Source organism: Oryctolagus cuniculus, chromosome 13, assembly GCF_051225735.1.
Source record: "Oryctolagus cuniculus isolate XC-2025 breed Fujian yellow rabbit chromosome 13, ASM5122573v1, whole genome shotgun sequence".
Lineage (NCBI taxonomy): Eukaryota > Metazoa > Chordata > Mammalia > Lagomorpha > Leporidae > Oryctolagus > Oryctolagus cuniculus.
Window position 1 is genome coordinate 79,515,291 of NC_142879.1, and position 18,705 is coordinate 79,533,995.

At 36.0% G+C, this 18,705-nt stretch overlaps 1 protein-coding gene across 4 annotated transcripts in view; it reads left to right on the top strand.

Moving 5' to 3' along the window:
- NET1 (neuroepithelial cell transforming 1) overlaps positions 1-14,565 on the top strand; it is a 58,494-nt gene extending 43,929 nt beyond the window's left edge. For 3 of the 4 annotated variants that reach the window (XM_002721685.6, XM_089312385.1, XM_070055811.2), the window contains 9 exons: positions 6,462-6,569; positions 7,726-7,893; positions 8,272-8,334; positions 8,997-9,093; positions 9,226-9,302; positions 9,971-10,228; positions 10,671-10,841; positions 11,525-11,711; positions 12,649-14,565. In XM_002721685.6, coding sequence (XP_002721731.3) covers positions 6,462-6,569; positions 7,726-7,893; positions 8,272-8,334; positions 8,997-9,093; positions 9,226-9,302; positions 9,971-10,228; positions 10,671-10,841; positions 11,525-11,711; positions 12,649-13,055 — 1,536 coding nt within the window. In that variant the 3' untranslated portion in view covers positions 13,056-14,565. Of the gene's footprint in view, positions 1-1,281; positions 1,538-6,461; positions 6,570-7,725; positions 7,894-8,271; positions 8,335-8,996; positions 9,094-9,225; positions 9,303-9,970; positions 10,229-10,670; positions 10,842-11,524; positions 11,712-12,648 lie in introns of those variants that run through there. The other variant, XM_002721686.6, reaches the window with a different exon arrangement.
- The last annotated feature ends 4,140 nt before the right edge of the window (positions 14,566-18,705 follow it).

Consider the following 18,705-nt stretch of genomic DNA (forward strand, 5'->3'; position numbering starts at 1 on the left):
CTTCTTATACTTTTGCTCAACTCTATGAAAAATAACATCTTAAAATCTCTTCCCTAGTCTTTCCTAGCTGTGTCTTAACTTGAAAGTGGTTTCTCTAGAACTCTCATAGCACTTTACTAGTGACACAAATTATTTTGGGATTTGCAAAAATTATCTTCTGTCACTTATCTCTTCAGTGATCTTTTACATAATGGACTTGCTAGTATTTTAGGAGCAAATATGAAAATGATTTTTTTCTGTATCACTTAAGTGTCTAGAATACTGTCTTTTACATGGTAGTTCTCTGAGACTGAAAAATCCTAAGAATAGAAATGTTTTTGGAAATTGCTGGCATTATATCATAGTAATATACAGTTAACATAAAAATCTTACCATTTGAAATAGAGTACAGTACTTTGTGCTAAAGAAGAAAATCTGCTAAACCAGTAGAAACAGATTTGTCCCATAAAGGAAAGGATTTAGACTAGAAATGTAGAATCTTCCAGTAGTGTGGTGTGACTAGGCAGGGCATTTCACCTCTGTTGGCCTCCTTTCTTCACCTGTAAATATAAGACTTTTTAAGAAGGCCTTTTGATCTTATGAGGACTACATCTAAATTGGTTGTCTGTTTAGAAAAGGACCCTATCATATCCTTTATGTTTTATGTTATAGAACATTTAGCACACACCGAAAAAAAATTAAGAAATACCAAACTTTAAAAATCTGAAGTAACTCACAATTATACTTTACCCATAACCTGATGGTAGTTTTACTTAAGAAATAGAGGGAACTGAAGTGACTTTACTATATTTACCCTAAGAGTGTTAGGGAAAACTGGTGAGAACCATTTTATAAAGATTGGGATAATTTTACAGTTGCGAGTGTGCGTGCATTTCTGTAAAGTAAAAACAAGTTACCTGACTTTCCTTTATATAGTTATTTAACCCTGAATTCTTGTTTTATTTCTCGAAGTTACCAAGTTATCCATAATAAATTCTTTCCTAAGCATTAGACTACTACAGAAAAAAGTATTTCTGCCAGTCTCTTGAGTATTTAAATCAGAAAGAGAAGTTTCTGCTTTGTATCAGCTCATCTTCTTTACCTCTCCTCTTACTACAGAAATTCTAAACTTTTGATAAAGAGCTTCCTCTTGCGCTGGGAAAACTGAGACGCCTAGGTGTGTCCAGCCTGCAGTTAACTAAAGTCACGTGGGCGGTGGGCCCCACCCCCAGAGCCTTGTTGGCTGTGACCCGCGGCCCCGCCCCGGAGCCCTGAGGTCTGCGTGCTTGCTCCCTGCTGCTCGCAGAAGCCATCAGCTCCACTGCTAGCAAGAGGCATGGGCACATGGCCGCCAAAGGTAGCTGAGCCCACAGAAGAAAAGCCCGTGTGCCCCTGCGGCGCATCCTTACAGGGCTGACTTGGATGTGGATTAATTTGAAAGACTGGAAGGGGTACTTGGTAAAGCATGGTGGCGCATGATGAGATTGGAGGTCTCCTACCTATTAAAAGGACTATACGAGTCCTAGATGTTAATAACCAGTCCTTCAGAGAACAAGAGGTAAGACTTAAGAAAAACAAGCCAAAAGAATGTTTTCTCAGCACAGAATTTCTAAGTTTATTAACAGTAGAATTTTAAACTTTTGAACTTAATGTTGAGATGTATAACTTTATATATATACAAGCTTAAAATGTTTTTAGGGTCTGTGGTCTAAGTTTCAATAGATTTATATATAGCATAGCTTGAATGCATACACAACTTTTTTACAAAAATTTTAAATCTGTGTGCTGCTCTGGTTTGTCAGACTTCTGATGCTTAATGTAATTGGTTTTGTTTGTTTTAAGTCACATGTATATTATCTAGTCTTAGGAACTGTTTTAATGGAGTAAGAAAGGGATAAAAGGAATCTCTTCTTTGCAAATATTGTTAGTGAACAAATTCTGTGCTGTCTATGCTGGTATGCCTGTTTATTTTTCTTAACATATCTAGTAAGTTCATTGTGTACCATTTTTTATCCAGAAAGGAAAAGATAGCGTTAAAATATTTAACCCATTGAATCATTGTTTAAATTCTGTCCTCTAATTTTCTGGAGTCATTGTAGGTTTTTGAGGTCACTATGAACATTCATCAAAATCAAATTATTTTTATGCCATTCTATATAGTCTTGACAGTTGTTTTAATAATATACAGTATTCTTTTTATGCTACATATTGCCTGTTGTATATACTACATTGTCACTTATATTATAGAAATATTGTTCTGTATTCAGCTATCTGGATTGTGGTCATGGTTTTAAAGCTATACAAATACATATGTCAGAGCTTACGTAATTGTACACTTAAGATATGTGTAATTTATTGTATACTCAAATAATGTTGTTTGTCACTCATATACATACACCTTTTGGTACTTAAACTAGCTTCCTCTTTATGAGGTATGCTTTTGTTCCGTGCAGTTTGGCTTATTTGTTTTTGCATTTTGCTCATTTGCATCAGTTTTTTCTAAATGTATAAGCATTTCCTTTGCATAGAACAAGTCATACATGAGGTCATCAGTGCAGACACTAAAACTGGTCATTTTTTGGACCATCAAGAACTAGCTAGTCTTTTCTGTTTCTCAAACATGTTCCTGGTATTCGTTTATTCTGAAGATTAAAAACATCAAGGATGTTGTCAGGGTTTTAGAACTAACAACACAGCCTTAAATAAACAATTAGAATAGTCTATTACTAAGTAGAAAGAGGAAGAAATCCCAATTAATCAGAGTTTATTTTAAAATTCTTCTTAAATAACCTTTTTGTTTTTATTCCTTTTTTAAAATTCTTGCCAGGTAGGAGAGAAGACTATTTTTGTAGTAACCCAAGATGAATATACCCAGACACATACTGGTATATTTTTAACTCTGTTGATTTGACTTACTAAAGAAGATACCCTTCTAAAATATGTCCTCTAAATGGCATCATTAGAATAAAAAACCTATTTATAAAAAACTAGATTCATAAAAGGATTTTTCCATGTGGTTGCATTTACGTGTAAGGTACATCCCAATAAAGACCTTATTCTTAAAAATTTTCTGTTGATGGATAACCAGAAAATTTGTTAGGACATAAAACCTGACTGCAAGTGGATTATGAGAATTTATTAATTGAAAACCCAGTCTGAAGGCAGATTCCATATAATAATTCATGTGACTACCTAGCTAAACTAAATAGTCTGATTAAAAATTAACCTAAATAAACAACATAAACTTACGTTACAGAATGTTGGGTTTTTCCCCTTCAGGTGAACTTTAGCCCTGGTGAAAGGCTGCCTACAATTAAAAGGTTTGAGCATGTAAAGCTCTTGGTATTCGTTTTTATACCCCTGGATTTTCAGGCTGCCTTCTGAGAAGGTTGTATAGTTTCAGTATCCACATTTTTCAGCTTAATATTCTCCATAACTTGTTTCCAGCACTCCAAAACAAAAATAAACAATAACAACAACAAACATTATGAGTTTTTACTTTTGGTGGTGGTAAGATATATTCCTGCTGTTTTCCTGGATCACTTTTAAATGGTATTCCTGCATCCAGTCCATGGGGAAACACGAATGTGAGCGTAGTACCAGTTCTCTGAAAGCCTCATCTTAGAAATGTTTTGTGACAGTACAAATGCTTAGGATCTTAGTAAACAAATCAGATCATAAAGTAAGTACTTTTGTTTGTAACTCACCTGTATTCCAAAGGAGACAAAGTTTTTCCTAGTGTTTTAGGTGACCCACAGATGTCTAATCTATAACATTCTTCCACAGAAGTCTTCTGTTTGACTTTTTTTTTTTCAAATAGTATATGTGTCTTGAAATTAGTGTCATACTTTTGTAATGCTTTCAGTATTATAAATATATTTTTACAATACTTTCATATTTCATAATCACACTTATTTGTTAAAATTTTTTATCCTTTTGAAATACATATGCCAAAGCTTGTGTTGTATTTGTCCGCTGTTCTTCACATATGTCCTTTGAGTAAGACAGTTACTATTGGATTCCCAAAAGCAAAACTGTAGAGGACCATTTCTGTCCCTCCCAAACCCTTATTTCCTGATTTAGTTACCATACTTTGTTACCAAAACATGCCATACTTGATCAGCTCTGAAGAGTAACTTGACCTTTGTGAAAGAGAGATTGTAGTTGAGTTTTTAAAATTATGAAACATATTCAACAATCAAATACTGATTAATATAATATCCTGCCACCCTGAAGATACTGCACAAAATCCATATTCATTTTAGAAATATCTTTTAGACATATTTACATTTAGTTACCTAAATTCTGTGATGTTCATTTTAAATATCACATAATTTTGAGTTACCAGGAAATTAGTTGTTACAGTAACTATGGAGGTGAGAACATTTATCATTAATTTGATTTTATATAATATAGCAAATACCAAAAATTTTTTTCTTCTTTAACTTTCTTTTAAAATTCACCATAAAGTGAATTTAAATTTAAATTTAATTTAAATGTTTTGTGATTTACTAGGAAGTCAGTTTTATTATGCTTTAATCAAAGAAGAGTTAACCTCTGTTTGCAAAAAAGAAGAATAAAACTTTGTGACAACTGCTTTTTTTTTCTAGTTGATGTAGAAGGCGTTAATGTAGTAGGCATTAACTTCGTGAGGTAATTCAATCCATTCAAACAGGAGACTCTTTGTTCTGTCTTTACTAAATGGAAAGGAATGCCTTGTGCTTGCCTCTGCACACGCATGTGTCACTCAGTCTGCACAGATGTGTGTGGTAAAGGCATTCACATATGTCCCCAGCCGCACAGCTCGTGCCATCCTACCATACAGCTCAGGGGTCTTTATTTCAGTTCATTTAACATTTGCTCATTAGTGGCTTTATTCAGAGTTTGCCTTTGGAGTTCATTTATTTAGGGGGTAGAAAAAGTCATCTACAACTCCACCTCTTAAATTCTTCATAGTTCTGAATTTTCCTTATCTACAAAGTCTCTTTACTCTAGTAGTTCGTGTTTTTAATATATATATATATATATATGTATCCATTCAGCAGCTTTGATAAGTCTTAATTGCTTTTTTTATATCACCTAAATTTCTTTTCAAATAATTTTTAGACTTTATCAGTCTCTTCTTAAATTTCTTGAAAGGGATTATTTTTATTCACTTTCCTCACCTCTTTTTATATGACTTTAGTCATGTCAAGAATTTTTAGGAAAAAAATTCCATTATTTTAAAATAATAATCTTTATTTTTACATGGTGATTCTAATATAATTTTTAATTATATATATCCTTAAGAATTATTTTGTTGAGTTTGCCACAATTGTGAAAGACACCAAATACAAAAAAAAAGCTAAGTATGCTCCTTAGACATTATAAAGAATAAATCTACCTGTTTTATGATCTGACTTTCTTTATTTCAATAACTATGCCAGTCACCTAGTGATATGCCTCCATTTTCCTAGCAGTAAAATTAGATGATCCAGTTTTTGTGAAATGTTGAGATCCTGGAATGATAAGTGATATGTTTGCCATATCAATAATATTTTTAAGTAATACATGTAGAACAATAACTGATTCCTCTGAATTTGTGTATATTTTTTCTTTGTTAATAAATATATGGTTGAGGATCTAATTATTTATAAATTCCAATGTTTATGTAGTAAGTGGAAATATTCCTTAAAAAAGTGTTCATAATAATTAAAATCTGGTATGTACCAAGCACTGTTCTGAGCTCTATTTACTGATTGATCACAACAACTTTATAAGAGAACCCCTGCTATTAACCCTATTTTGCAAATGAGTGGGCTAAGGCTCCAGATGTACCCCCAACAAGTATGAGAGCCCGAATTTGAGCCAGTCAGTCTGATTCCAGAACCTAAGAGCTCATTTAACCACTTGAATGCATTTTGAGCTATTCAGATGTCATGTTTCTTTAAAGGTTACTCTGTAACTGAAACAGTTAAAAATGAAATTATAAAATATCTGGGATTTGCTTGAAAATATTCAAGTAGAGGCAGAAGTGAAACAAAATATGATACCAGAAACTACTGAATCTGAGTGATAGATATGTGGGATTCATTATGCTGCTCTCTTCCATGTTTTTGAATAACATTTTCACAATAATGAATCATTTTTTAAAAAGTTATTCTCCACATTAAGCTAGAAAGTTCTATAGGATTTTAGAATCTGATTTCTTTGTTTTAAATTTCATTTTTTTTCTTCTACTGGTACTATTTGTTATATTCTCAAGGTGATATTCAAATATTGACTGGCCTTTCTTAGAACATTTATTTTTTGGTAAATTGCTGATACTTGATAGTGTTCTTACTGTTTTAACAATGAAGAACATCTGTTCATTTTCACACGTACATGTTTCTGTGTTTTGTAATGTACAAACTTATTTTGTGAGAGGCTTAACTTTGTCTAAGCTTATTTGAAATCATTGTGCTTAAACATACATTTAGTGTAATCTGATTTTGTTTTCATAGGAGCCAAGCAATAAAAGAGTTCGACCTCTAGCTCGAGTCACATCCTTGGCAAATTTAATCTCTCCTGTAAGAAATGGAGCAGTCAGACGTTTTGGTCAAACAATACAGGTAAGAACAGGGAAAATGAGAGAATGTAGTCAGGGGACTTTTTAGTAAAAGCCTGAAATTAATTTTTTTGAGCCATACAAACAGGTTTGTGCTATTGTACTTAAACATGTTTTCTTTTTGGGATATGCTGGTAAGGAATGTTGTTATTAGAACAGTGTTTGTGGAAACCTCAAAATGTTTTTTTTTTTTTAACTTTTATTTAATGAATATAAATTTCCAAAGTACGACTTATGGATTACAATGGCTTCCCCCCCATAACGTCCCTCCCACCCGCAACCCTCCCCTTTCCCACTCCCTCTCCCCTTCCATTCATCAAGATTCATTTTCGATTCTCTTAATATACAGAAGATCAGTTTAGTATACATTAAGTAAAGATTTCAACAGTTTGCTCCCACACAGAAACATAAAGTGGAAAATAATAGATGATTTTTTAAATGATGATGAAATCAGATCAGACCTATTGTCATGTTTAATCCCAGTGAGAGTCAAGTTGGGAATTGATAATTTCTTTTTTTTTTTTTTTTTTTACAGAAGATCAGTTTAGTATACATTAAGTAAAGATTTCAACAGTTTGTACCCCCATAGAAACACAAAGTGAAATACACTGTTTGAGTACTCGTTATAGCATTAAATCTCAATGTACAGCACATTAAGGACAGAGATCCTACATGAGGAGTAAGTGCACAGTGACTCCTGTTGTTGACTTTACAAATTGACACTCCTGTTTATGGCATCAGTAATCTCCCTATGCTCCAGTCATGAGATTCCAAGGCTATGGAAGCCTTTTGAGTTCTCCGACTCTTATCTTGTTTAGACAAGGTCATAGTCAAAGTGGAGGTTCTCTCCTCCCTTCAGAGAAAGGTACCTCCTTCTTTGAAGACCTGTTCTTTCCACTGGGATCTCACTCACAGAGATCTTTCATTTAGGGGAAACCTCAAAATGTTAAGTCACATCTTTTATCAAAGGATAGTTCCAGAAAGCAGTTTTAGCTGGTAAATATTTTAGAATGGTGGATTGAAGCTTACATAAATGATTGTGTTGAGAAATTCTCAGAACTTTGTTTTTAATTAGTTTTCTTTGCTTTAAGAAAAAGAAAAGAGAGTAATTATTACATCCTTAATCTTATTTTACCTTTTGCCTCACCTCTTTTTTTAAGTCATTTACCCTTCGTGGTGACCACAGATCCCCAGCCTCTGCCCAAAAGTCATCTAGCAGGTCGACAGTCCCAACACCTGCCAAAAGAAGAAGCAGTGTACTGTGGTCAGAGATGTTTGACATCAGTATGAAGGAGTCTTTAACCACCAGAGAAATCAAACGTCAGGAGGTATGGTAGCATTCAGTACCAAGACCATATTGATTAGCCTGTGCCCAAAAAACACCCTGTTTTTTAAGTATATATTTTGCCAAAAGGATAGCAAACTAATCCCTATGGCAAAATTAACTTGAATTTTTGTATTTGAGCAGCAATAATACATGATGAGTAACACTTGGTGATGGCCATCAAACTAAACAGCTCTGATGGGGTAGAATTATAGAATACATGGCAACCTTTCATTTGGAATTCCACTCTGATTTATAGTTTTCAAGACTGAGTCATAGAATGCTGTTCAAAGCTTCAGTTAGATAATACAAGGATATGTTATATATAATTTTCCTTTTTCAAAGGAAGGAATGACTCTGATGTTTGGTGGATGTTTTTTAGGCGATATATGAAATGTCCCGAGGTGAACAGGATTTAATTGAGGATCTCAAGCTTGCAAGAAAGGTCAGTAAATAACCTCTTATCAGATGTTATATTTTTTAAAAGTTATTTTTCTTTCTTTTTTTTATTTATTCGACAGAATTATAGACAGTGAGAGAGGGAGAGACAGAGAGAAAGGTCTTCCTTCCGTTGGTTCACTCCCCAAATGGCCACTATGGCCGGTACTGTGCCAGGTGCCAGGTGCCAGGTGCTTCTTCCTGGTCTCCCATGCGGGTGCAGGGGCCCAAGCCCTTGGGCCATCCTCCACTGCCTTCCCGGGCCACAGCGGAGAGCTGCACTGGAAGAGGAGCAACCAGGACTAGAACCCGGCGCCCATATGGGATGCCAGCACCGCAGGCGGAGGATTAACCAAGTGAGCCACGGCGCTGGCCCCTAAAAGTTATATTTCACAAATTCTAAAGGATCATTTTCTTAACCTTTGGAAGCAAAAAATATCTACTGGTGAATATGTACGTTAGATGAAGATAAGGTACATCTTTTCAAATACGAGTCTTCATAGGAGAGCCTATTTGAGGATTAGCATACACTTTTGATTCTTTTACGTGTAGCAAACAGTTTCTACACTGGCTTTTATGTCTTAGCCACGTTTGCAATCAAGCCCAGATTTCTCATCATGTTTTCTGTGCTTAATCTGTATGTGTGACACTTTTCTCTACCTCTGATAGGCATACCATGACCCCATGTTAAAGTTGTCCATCATGTCAGAAGAGGAACTCACACACATATTTGGTGATTTGGATGCTTACATACCTCTCCATGAAGGTTAGATATGCTACTTAATTTTCATTAGCATTTGGGCAACACAAGTAATTTTAGATCTAAACTTCTAATGTAGTGCTGACCTGTTTTGTAAATAAACCTGTTATTGGTCTTTCTGGTCTTTTTACACTTCAGATTTGTTGGCGAGAATAGGAGAAGCAACCAAGCCTGATGGAACAGTAGAGCAGATTGGTCACATTCTTGTGAAGTGGGTATGTAGCAAGTTGTCAACCCCAGATTGCTTCTTACATTAATGCCAGTGTTTATGATGGATGTCAAATCAGTTAGATCCCATAACTGGATCCCACAAACAGATAAAGCATAAAAACTCAACATACCTACAATGAGGTAAAAATCTTTTACAATGATGTAAAAGTTACAATCTGTTTTTTTTTTAAACTTCATTCCTGGTGTATTTTCATTTGTGTTACAAATCTATTTACAAAAAATATGTGCTTGGGCAGAACACCCACATTATCTGCTATTAATTATCTGTTACATTTATTCACTCAAGGTTTGAGTGCCTTCCAGAGGCTGGGCACTGTTCAAGAAGGGTGTCACTGGGTAGTCAGTTGCATTTAGAAATGGTAGAAGGTTCTTGAGTGTTTTGAAAACAGAGATAACTGAGTATATACCTGAGGTTGGGGGAAATAGAGGTTGTTAAGTCCAGTTGAAATTAGCCAAATTAGGGGAATTGTAAAAGAACATTCTGATGATGGTCCAGAATACTGTTAAGCTCCTATTAACATCTGCAGGAAAATATCCACAGCTTGTTCAGTGTCTCAATAAGAGCTGTATGTTTTGTATTTCCTGTTCACAGGCTTATTAGTGCAGTCATAACAAGTAGGCATCATACATTCTCCTTTTCTTTATTATTCAGTTACCAGGCTTGAATGCCTACAAAGGATACTGTAGTAACCAGCTGGCAGCCAAAGCGCTTCTTGATCAAAAGAAGCAGGATCCAAGAGTCCAAGATTTCCTCCAGCGGTGTCTTGAGTCTCCTTTCAGTCGAAAACTTGATCTTTGGAGCTTCCTCGATATCCCTCGAAGTCGCTTAGTCAAATACCCTTTACTGTTAAAAGAAATTCTTAGGCACACTCCGAAAGACCACCCTGATGTTCAGCTTCTGGAGGAAGCTGTAAGTAGTCCAGTGAATGATTCTTTTATTAGTCAATGGTATATTAAGTGGCTTGGAAATGTATAAAATAATAATTTCATTTTATGTGTATTGAATCAACATAGTGAAGTATTTTGTTATTAAGTACCCAAAACATTGGTGCACTGTGCACTAGGCAGTAAGAAGATGTACCAGTGTTGTACTTAACACGTATTATATTTTAATGAAGGGGCTGTATTTTAATCTAGTCACTTCTGCTAGCTTGTTTAGTGACTGGACAGTGCCAGTTGGGCTGGCACTGTTTCTTCGTTTGCAAAATGAACGGACTGACAATTAACTGATTTCTAGAGTCCTTTGCAAGATTTAAAATCTATGATTTTATGTGACATTTTTGCCCTGTAGGGAAGCAGGATGAGTCCATATACTAAAGTTGTTGCTCCATCAATATTTTGATAATCTTTAGGTGTTGATAATACAAGGAGTTCTGTCTGATATCAACTTGAAGAAAGGCGAATCTGAGTGTCAGTATTACATTGACAAGCTGGAGTATCTGGATGAAAAGCAGAAGGATCCTAGAATTGAAGCAAGCAAAGTATTGTTGTGCCATGGGGAACTGAAGAATAAAAATGGACACGTAAGTCTTTTTGAATACTAGAAAGAAGTAAGCTGCCTTTTCCTACCCTGTTCAATTTTTTGCATGTAACTTATGAAACCAATTTGTAAAAATAAATTCATGGCATAGAAAAAGAACGTTGGGGCCGGCGCTGTGGCGCAGTGGGTTGATGCCCTGGCCTGAAGCGTGGGTATCCCATATGGGCACCGGTTTGAGACCCGGTTGCTCCACTTCCAAACCAGCTCTCTGCTGTGGCCTGGGGAGGCAGTAGAAGATGGCCCAAGTCCTTGGGCCCCTGCACCTGCATGGGAGACTGGGAGGAGGCTCCTGGCCCCTGACTTCAGATCGGCACAGTTCCGGCCGTTGCGGCCAATTGGGGAGTGAATCATTGGATGGAAGACCTCTCTCCCTCTGCCTCTTCTCTCTTGGTGTAAAATCCTTCAAAAAATTTTGAGTTTATTGTTGATAGAAATAGTGTTTATTACTATGCAGTAAATTTATGAAGCAGATTGAATGAACACAAATTTATTTTTAAAATGTTAGTTACAAAAGTACCAGCCAAAACCAAGTATTATAGAATTGATATTTTGTTCATTATGTGCTTTTCAAAAGCCCGGTTTATAAGTTGTGGTTTTTAACAATATATTTCATTTTAAATCATATACTTCTATATTTAAAAAGCATTTGTTTGCCCTTTTTTCCAGAAACTGTACGTTTTCCTGTTTCAAGACATTTTGGTTTTGACTCGGCCTGTTACACGAAATGAGCGCCACTCTTACCAGGTGTACCGGCAGCCAATCCCAGTCCAGGAGCTGGTCCTAGAAGACCTGCAGGATGGGGATGTACGCATGGGAGGGTCCTTTCGAGGAGCTTTTGGCAACTCAGATAAAGGTAAAATCTAAGCTTTAAAATAGTTTAACAAAACATAAATTCAGAATCTAAATGAATTTAGGTTTTTTTTTAGTATTTATTTACTTTATTTGAAAGGCAGATAGAGATCTTCTGTCTGCTGATTCACTCCCCAAATGCCGACAATAGCTGGTGCTGGGCCAGACCAAAGCCAAAGGCCTAAGACTCAATCTAGGTCTTCCATGTAGGTGGCAAGGACCCAAGTGTACTTCAGCTGTCATCTGCTGCCTCCTGGGGTGCACATTAGCAGGGAGCAAGAATCATAAGCAGAGCTGGGATTTAAGCTCAGGCACTCTGATACAGGTTGTAGGTGTCCCAAGTGGCATTTTTAACCACAATGTCACATACCTGCCTCTGAATTTAGTTTTAATCTTTAAGAATTCTAGAAATGGAGTAGGTTCGTGGTCCTATAATTGTTAACAGTAAGTTGCCAGGGTTTGAGGCTCTGACACCAGTAGGTATATTTAATTTAATATTTCTACATAATTGATAATGCCACATAAATACCAGCACCCATGTTAAGATTGTGTAACCAGGGGCAGGCATTTGACCAGTTAACCTGCTAGTTGGCACACCCTTGTTCTACCTCAGTGCCTGAGGTTGACTCCCAGCTCTGGCTCCTAACTCTAGCTTCCTGCTATGTAGACACTGGGAGACAACAGTTGATAGTACTTGAGTTCCTGCCGGCTTTGTGGGAGACTTGGATTGAGTTCCTAGCTCCTGGCTCTGGTCCTCCCTCAGTGATTGTGGACGTCTGGGGAATAAGCCAGTAGGTAAGATCTCTGTCTCCTCTATGTCTCTTTTTCTCTCACTGTCTCTCAATTAAATTAAAAATCTGAAAAATATTTTTAAAGATTTTAAAAGTTTCAAAGACTTTTTAAAGTCTGATTTCCTTTTTTTCAACTTTTATTTTCTCCAGCTAAAAATATCTTTAGAGTTCGCTTCCAAGACCCTTCTCCAGGCCAGTCTCACACTCTACAAGCCAATGATGTGTTTCATAAGCAGCAGTGGTTCAATTGTATTCGAAGCGCCATTGCCCCCTTCCAGCAGGCCACAAGTCCACCAGAGCTTCAGGGTTTGCCAGAGCTTCACGAAGAGTGTGAAGAGAACAACCCCTGTACTGGGAACCTCCAAGCTCAGAGAAGGGCATCTACAGCTTCCAGTGTTATTCAGGTAGAAGTTGATGAAAACACTGCAGAATGTGGTTCTACTGTACAGACAGCAGAAGACACCAAGAGTGTAAAGGCACACCGAACACAGTCTGGCTTCCGAAGAGCAAGAGACAAAGCCCAGTTAAGTGGCAAGCGGAAAGAGACTTTGGTATAAAGGAAGCTGTGTGTATTAACTGGTGGACAGACTGTTTATTTATAAATGTGTACAGTTTCATTTTTCTCGTAATGTGAGCATGGAAGCATTGTAGGGTTACTCCATACCATACCAGTTGTAACATTTTCTTTGTTTTGGGTTCTTTTTTTTTTTTTTTAATGGCAGCTAAAGATACATGGATTACTGTTAAATGACAGTTTTTTTTTTTTTTTTTTTTTTTAAGATATTTTCTTGGATTATTTAGAACATACAAGCTTTACAAGCTTGGTATTTTTAATCAGATGAAATACTCGTGAAATGGGTTTTCTCCCAGTTCTGGATTTCTCATGACTTTCCAGTACCAATCAATTGTGACATTCACAATATTCTCAAAAACAGAACTTTACAAGTACTGGAATTCTACCAGTGTTTCTTTTATAAACTTTGTATACAAAATTTGAAATTTTAATATTGGCATCTAAAATCTGTATGGAATATATGTTTGGAAGATTTTAAAATTGATATTGAAACATACTTTCTTCAGAAAACAAACCATAAAACTTGATAGGTTTTCCATTTTCTCAAACTGGAATGCATTATAAATTTGTTTTTCACTGCACATTCCTCATTTTTCATTCATTTAACCTGCCAATTATTTAATTTTTTTAATGTAAAGTAGTTTTTAGTATTTGCTTTTATTTTTTTACTTTGATGCCTTTTCAAATTGGCATGTCTTTAAAGTGTTTTTCTTCCTGATTAAAATGTATGTTTATGTGTGTGTGTGTATATATATATATATATTTTAATCATATTAATTTTACCAAGTGAAACCAAGCCATACTGTTTTTGAGCCAATAAGAAAATTGCAATTTTTACAGTGTAGCATTTCATAGTGGTGAAGACACATGAAATGACAGTATATTCTAGACTACTGAAAGAAAACCACTTAAGGATTTTGTTGAAAGTGTTAGTGTTGTCTGAAAAGCAAGAGGGAAGGCAGTCTGGTATAAGTTAAAAATTAAAAAGAGGGGGAAAGAGAGTAGATTTGTCTTAAAGTAAAAATGTCTGGTTGTGCCAGAGTATGAAAGGAGATAGGAAAAGTTCAACTTGAGGGAATAGAGTAAGTTGTAGAAGGCTTGAGGGGATGTGGACTTTATTTGCCTTGGTTTATAATACCTGCAAATAATGAGTTTGAAAAGAAACAATGAAATGTCCTGAAAATTTGACCACATTAGATCAGTTTCAGTGGATTTATACATAAGATGGAGAAAATATTTGTGAATCTTTTACTGCAAAATGTTTCTGTTAAAATGAAATCATGGCCTTTAATACAGGTTGGGAGGACTTTTAAGCCCTATGTCATACAGGTTTATAATTGGAATCAGTTCAAGTCATGTTGACTATCATGTGAAATATATTTGGCCAGTGGAAATGCAAAATCGAAAAAGACTGTAAATAGATCAATCCAAATGATTTCTCTGTATAAATGAATTATACAATTAAAAAAAAACACACACATAATCACCCTAAAGATTTCTTGCCTGGTGGATATTTTGGGAGTTTCTGTGGCAGAAGAGGTAATGGCAGGCCTCAGAAAAGTTAATAAAAAGTACAAATATTAAAGCTTTGAAAATCATTGATGAGTAAGAGAAAGGTTCAGTTACATCAGTGTTGTGAATCTTACGAAACAAAGCTTTTAAGAACACAGCATAAATAACAGTTGTATGGAAAACAAATGAACAGTTGGCCACTTGCTGGGCCCATAATAAAACTAACAGCAAAACATCCTAATCAATTTGATAAATTTCATATTTTCATCCAGGTGTCTCAGATTCCTAATTTTGGAAATTCAAGTTCAAAGATGTAGACTACACCAATGATTGATCTTTAACACCAGAAAGACTTAGGAGGACACCTACAAGAGAGTAATACACCTTGAGCCCTGGAACCTAGTTTCCTTGAGAGGAATATCCTAGCAAATGAATCTCCCTGGATCCAGAGGAAGCTTCGAAATTCTGGATCCAGAGGAGTTTTGATTTTTCTTCATAGAATATCATTCCTTCCACAATTACTTTGATCAGTTTAGGAAGTTACAGAAGCCAGTGGTAGTTCAAATGCTGGTAATGGAATGATGTTTTATTTAAAATTGTATCTTCCCTTGGTTTCTTCAAGTAAGAAAATAAGACTCAGAAGCTGAGTAAATGTATGAAATGAATATCCTTCAGCAATTGCATCTGTGTTTGAGAGCATTCAGTCTTATATTTCAGGAGTTCTAAAACTCATTTGGACATCAGAGTCAAAGTGTGTTTAAACACACATATATCATTTTGCTGAATCCAGACCAGGGTTGAGGAAGAGGAAGATGCTGATCATTTATGTTTGCAAATGTGCTCTCCTAGTGATTCTGATACAGTGAATTCCTTGTATCAGCATTTAGTAATCTCTTATCTAGCCAGTCTCCTTTATATAAATGACTTACAGTAAGCCTTAACATGTGTCTTCTGTCCTCCCTGTTTGCCTGGTTACCTTCCAGATTGGAGCTGAAGAGAAATTTCCAGGGGGTATGCTTACATATTACCAGGAAAAGGATAGGTAGTGTCGACCCAGAAGTTAAACTCAGGGCTGCATTTCAGGATGTGTACACACAAAGTGGCAAGGAAAATCAAGTCATTGGATTAACTAGCAGTCAGTGAGATGATAATCTCACCAAATCACCCAGGCATCTGTTAAGACACATGTCAGCTGACCCCACAGGTGTTCAGCCATATGCCAGATGAGTCTACTTTGTGTTTAATGCTTTTTTTTTTCAGTATATAAATGCAGCACAATACTTGTTTCATTTATTTCAGATATAATTGGCTAACTATAATGTTAATAATTAAATTTTATAAGCATCAGAAAATGCCTCATCAAGGCTCACATCTGTGAATCTTGACTGAGATGTAGAAGGACCTTAAAGTGGGAACTCCTGTATTCCTCAGTGGAAACTCCTGCCTGACCCTGGAGATGAAACTGGTTGGTATAAGTGTCTCTTTGGGACATTTAGGAGTTGTAGGGATGCAAAACAGATGGCATCTCAACCTACAAACTTGGATTTTTTAAGTTGCCTGAGAAGAGCACCTTCAAAAGAGTAGTACACCTTTATCTATGGAACCTAGTTTCCATGAAGGGAATGTAGCAGATGAATCTCCCTAGATCTAGAGAAAGCTTCGAAATGCTGGAACCAGAGGAGTTTTGATTTCTCTTCTGCACATCTGAGCAGTCATCAGAACAGCCACAAGACAGGGTATCTCCTGTGAATGATTATTCAATTCCAGTGGTACCTAAACTTAGAACATGAGGATTTTGAGACTCTTAAGAAATGCTGTGGGCTTTCTCCCCCAGAAAATGTTTATATGTGCATACATGCCAACACAACTTAGGGGGCTCAGAGATATTCCACAGACCTTTCCGTGGACTTTCAAGTTCAGATCTACTCAAGTCTGTCCTGACCAGGATTCTTAGGGAATCTTCTGGAGAACAAAGACTCAACTTTTTTCCATAGATTATCAAAGCACCAATATAATACTTGTTTTATAAATAATAGTCAAATGTCATCTTATTCCATACTTCAGGCTAGTCTTCTATTATTCTCTATCTCTGAGGTAATATAAAAATATCAAGTACGCTTTTTGTAAAGTACCTTCAACTTGGTATCACATAACTATGCTTCCCTTTTCTAAGCCCTGTGCTCTCCAGAAATGTCAGTGTTCCTCTGATTTCCCAGAAGCTGGGCCACCTGTAAAATGATGAATGTAGATTTCAGGGAAAAAAAAAGAAAGTTCCTTTCCTGAGCATGAAGTTGCATTCTGGTATCCAGATGAACAACCATCTCATGTAAATGGGGCATTGATCTAAAAGGGCTTGAGACCATTAGTATCAGTGAGGATGATAGCTATAAGGGGTTAAAACACATCAAGTATGTTTTAATCTGTAGCTTTTTTGGGGGGAGGGGATACATCCTTTTTTTTTTTTCCTCAGAAAACTTTTATTTAAGGAATACAAACTTCATGTATTTCATAAATACAACTTTAGGAACATAGTGATTCTTCCCACCGTATCCACCCTCCTACCCATACTTCCACTTCTTTCTCCTCCATCTCCTATTCCCATTCTTATTTTTCACTAAGATCTATTTTCAATTAATTTTTGTAAGATTTATTTATTTATTTGGAAGAGTTACAGAAGCAGAGAGAGAAGTGGCCACAGTGGCCAGAGCTGGGCCAATCAATACCAGGATGTAGGGGCCCAAGAGTTGGGCTATCTTCTATTGCTTTCCCAGGCCATAGCGAGAGCTGGATCAGAAGTGGAGTATCCAGGTCTTGAACCGGCACCCATATGGGATGCCAGCATTGCAGACAGCAGCTTTACCTGCTACACCACAGTACTGGCCCCTTCAATTAATTTTATACACATGTAATTAACTACTAAGTAAAGAGTTCAACAAATAGTATAAAAAAAATACTTCCTCAACAATGGAGACAAGGGCTGTTCAAAGTCATTGCATCTCAAAGTATCAGCTTCACTTTTATAGATTATCTCTTAGGTGCTCTAATAGTTATCACAGATCAGGGAGAACATAAGGTATTTGTCCTTTTGGGACTGGCTAATTTCACTAAGTATGATGTTTTCCAGTTTGTCCATTTTGTTGCAAATGACAGGATTTCATTTTTTAACTGCTGTGTAGTATTCCATGGTGTACATATCCCATAATTTCTTTATTCAGTCTTTGGTTGATAGATATTTGGGTTGATTCCATATCTTAGCTGTTGTGAATTGAGCTGCAATAAACATGAGGGTACAGATCATCTTAATTCATTTCCAGAAATCTTGTTTCTCCCTTGATTTCTTCAAAGATCCGCTGTTCATTCAGGAGCATGTTGTTCAGTCTCCATGTGTTTGCATATGCTCTAGAGATTCTTGAGTTGTTGATTGCCAGCTTCATTCCATTGTGGTGAGAGAGTATAACATAGTTATGATTTTGATTTGTTTGCATTTTCCAAGACTTGCTTTATGGCTTAGTATGTGATCTTTCCTAGAGAAAGTTCCATACACTGGTGAAAAGAATATATATTCTCCAACTGTAGGATGAAAAGTTCTATAGATATCTGTTAGGTCCATTTGGTCTGTAGTTCAGTTAACTCCGTTGTTTTCTTGCTGAATTTCTGTCTGGTTGATCTGTCCATTGCTGAAAGTAGAGTATTGAAGTTCCCCATTACTATTGTACTGGAGTCTACGTCTCCCTTTAGATCCCTTAACATTTCTTTTAAATAGCCAAGTGCCCTGTAACTTGGTGTATACATGTTTGTAATAGTCACATCTTCTATTGAATTGATGCCATAATCATTACATAGTGCCTTTCATTGTTTCTTAACAGTTTTTGTGTTAAAGTCTATTTTGTCTGGTATTGGGATGGCTACACCACCTCTTTTTTGGTTTCTGTTAGCATGGAATATCTTTTTCCATCCTTTCACTTTCAGTCTTCATGTATCTTTGTTGGTGAGATGGGTTTCGTGCAGACAGCAAATAGATGAGTTTTGTTTTTTTAATCCATTCAGCCAATCTGTGTCTTTTACCTGGAGAGTTCAGGGCATTTATATGCAAGGTAACTATTGATAAGTAATGACTTTGC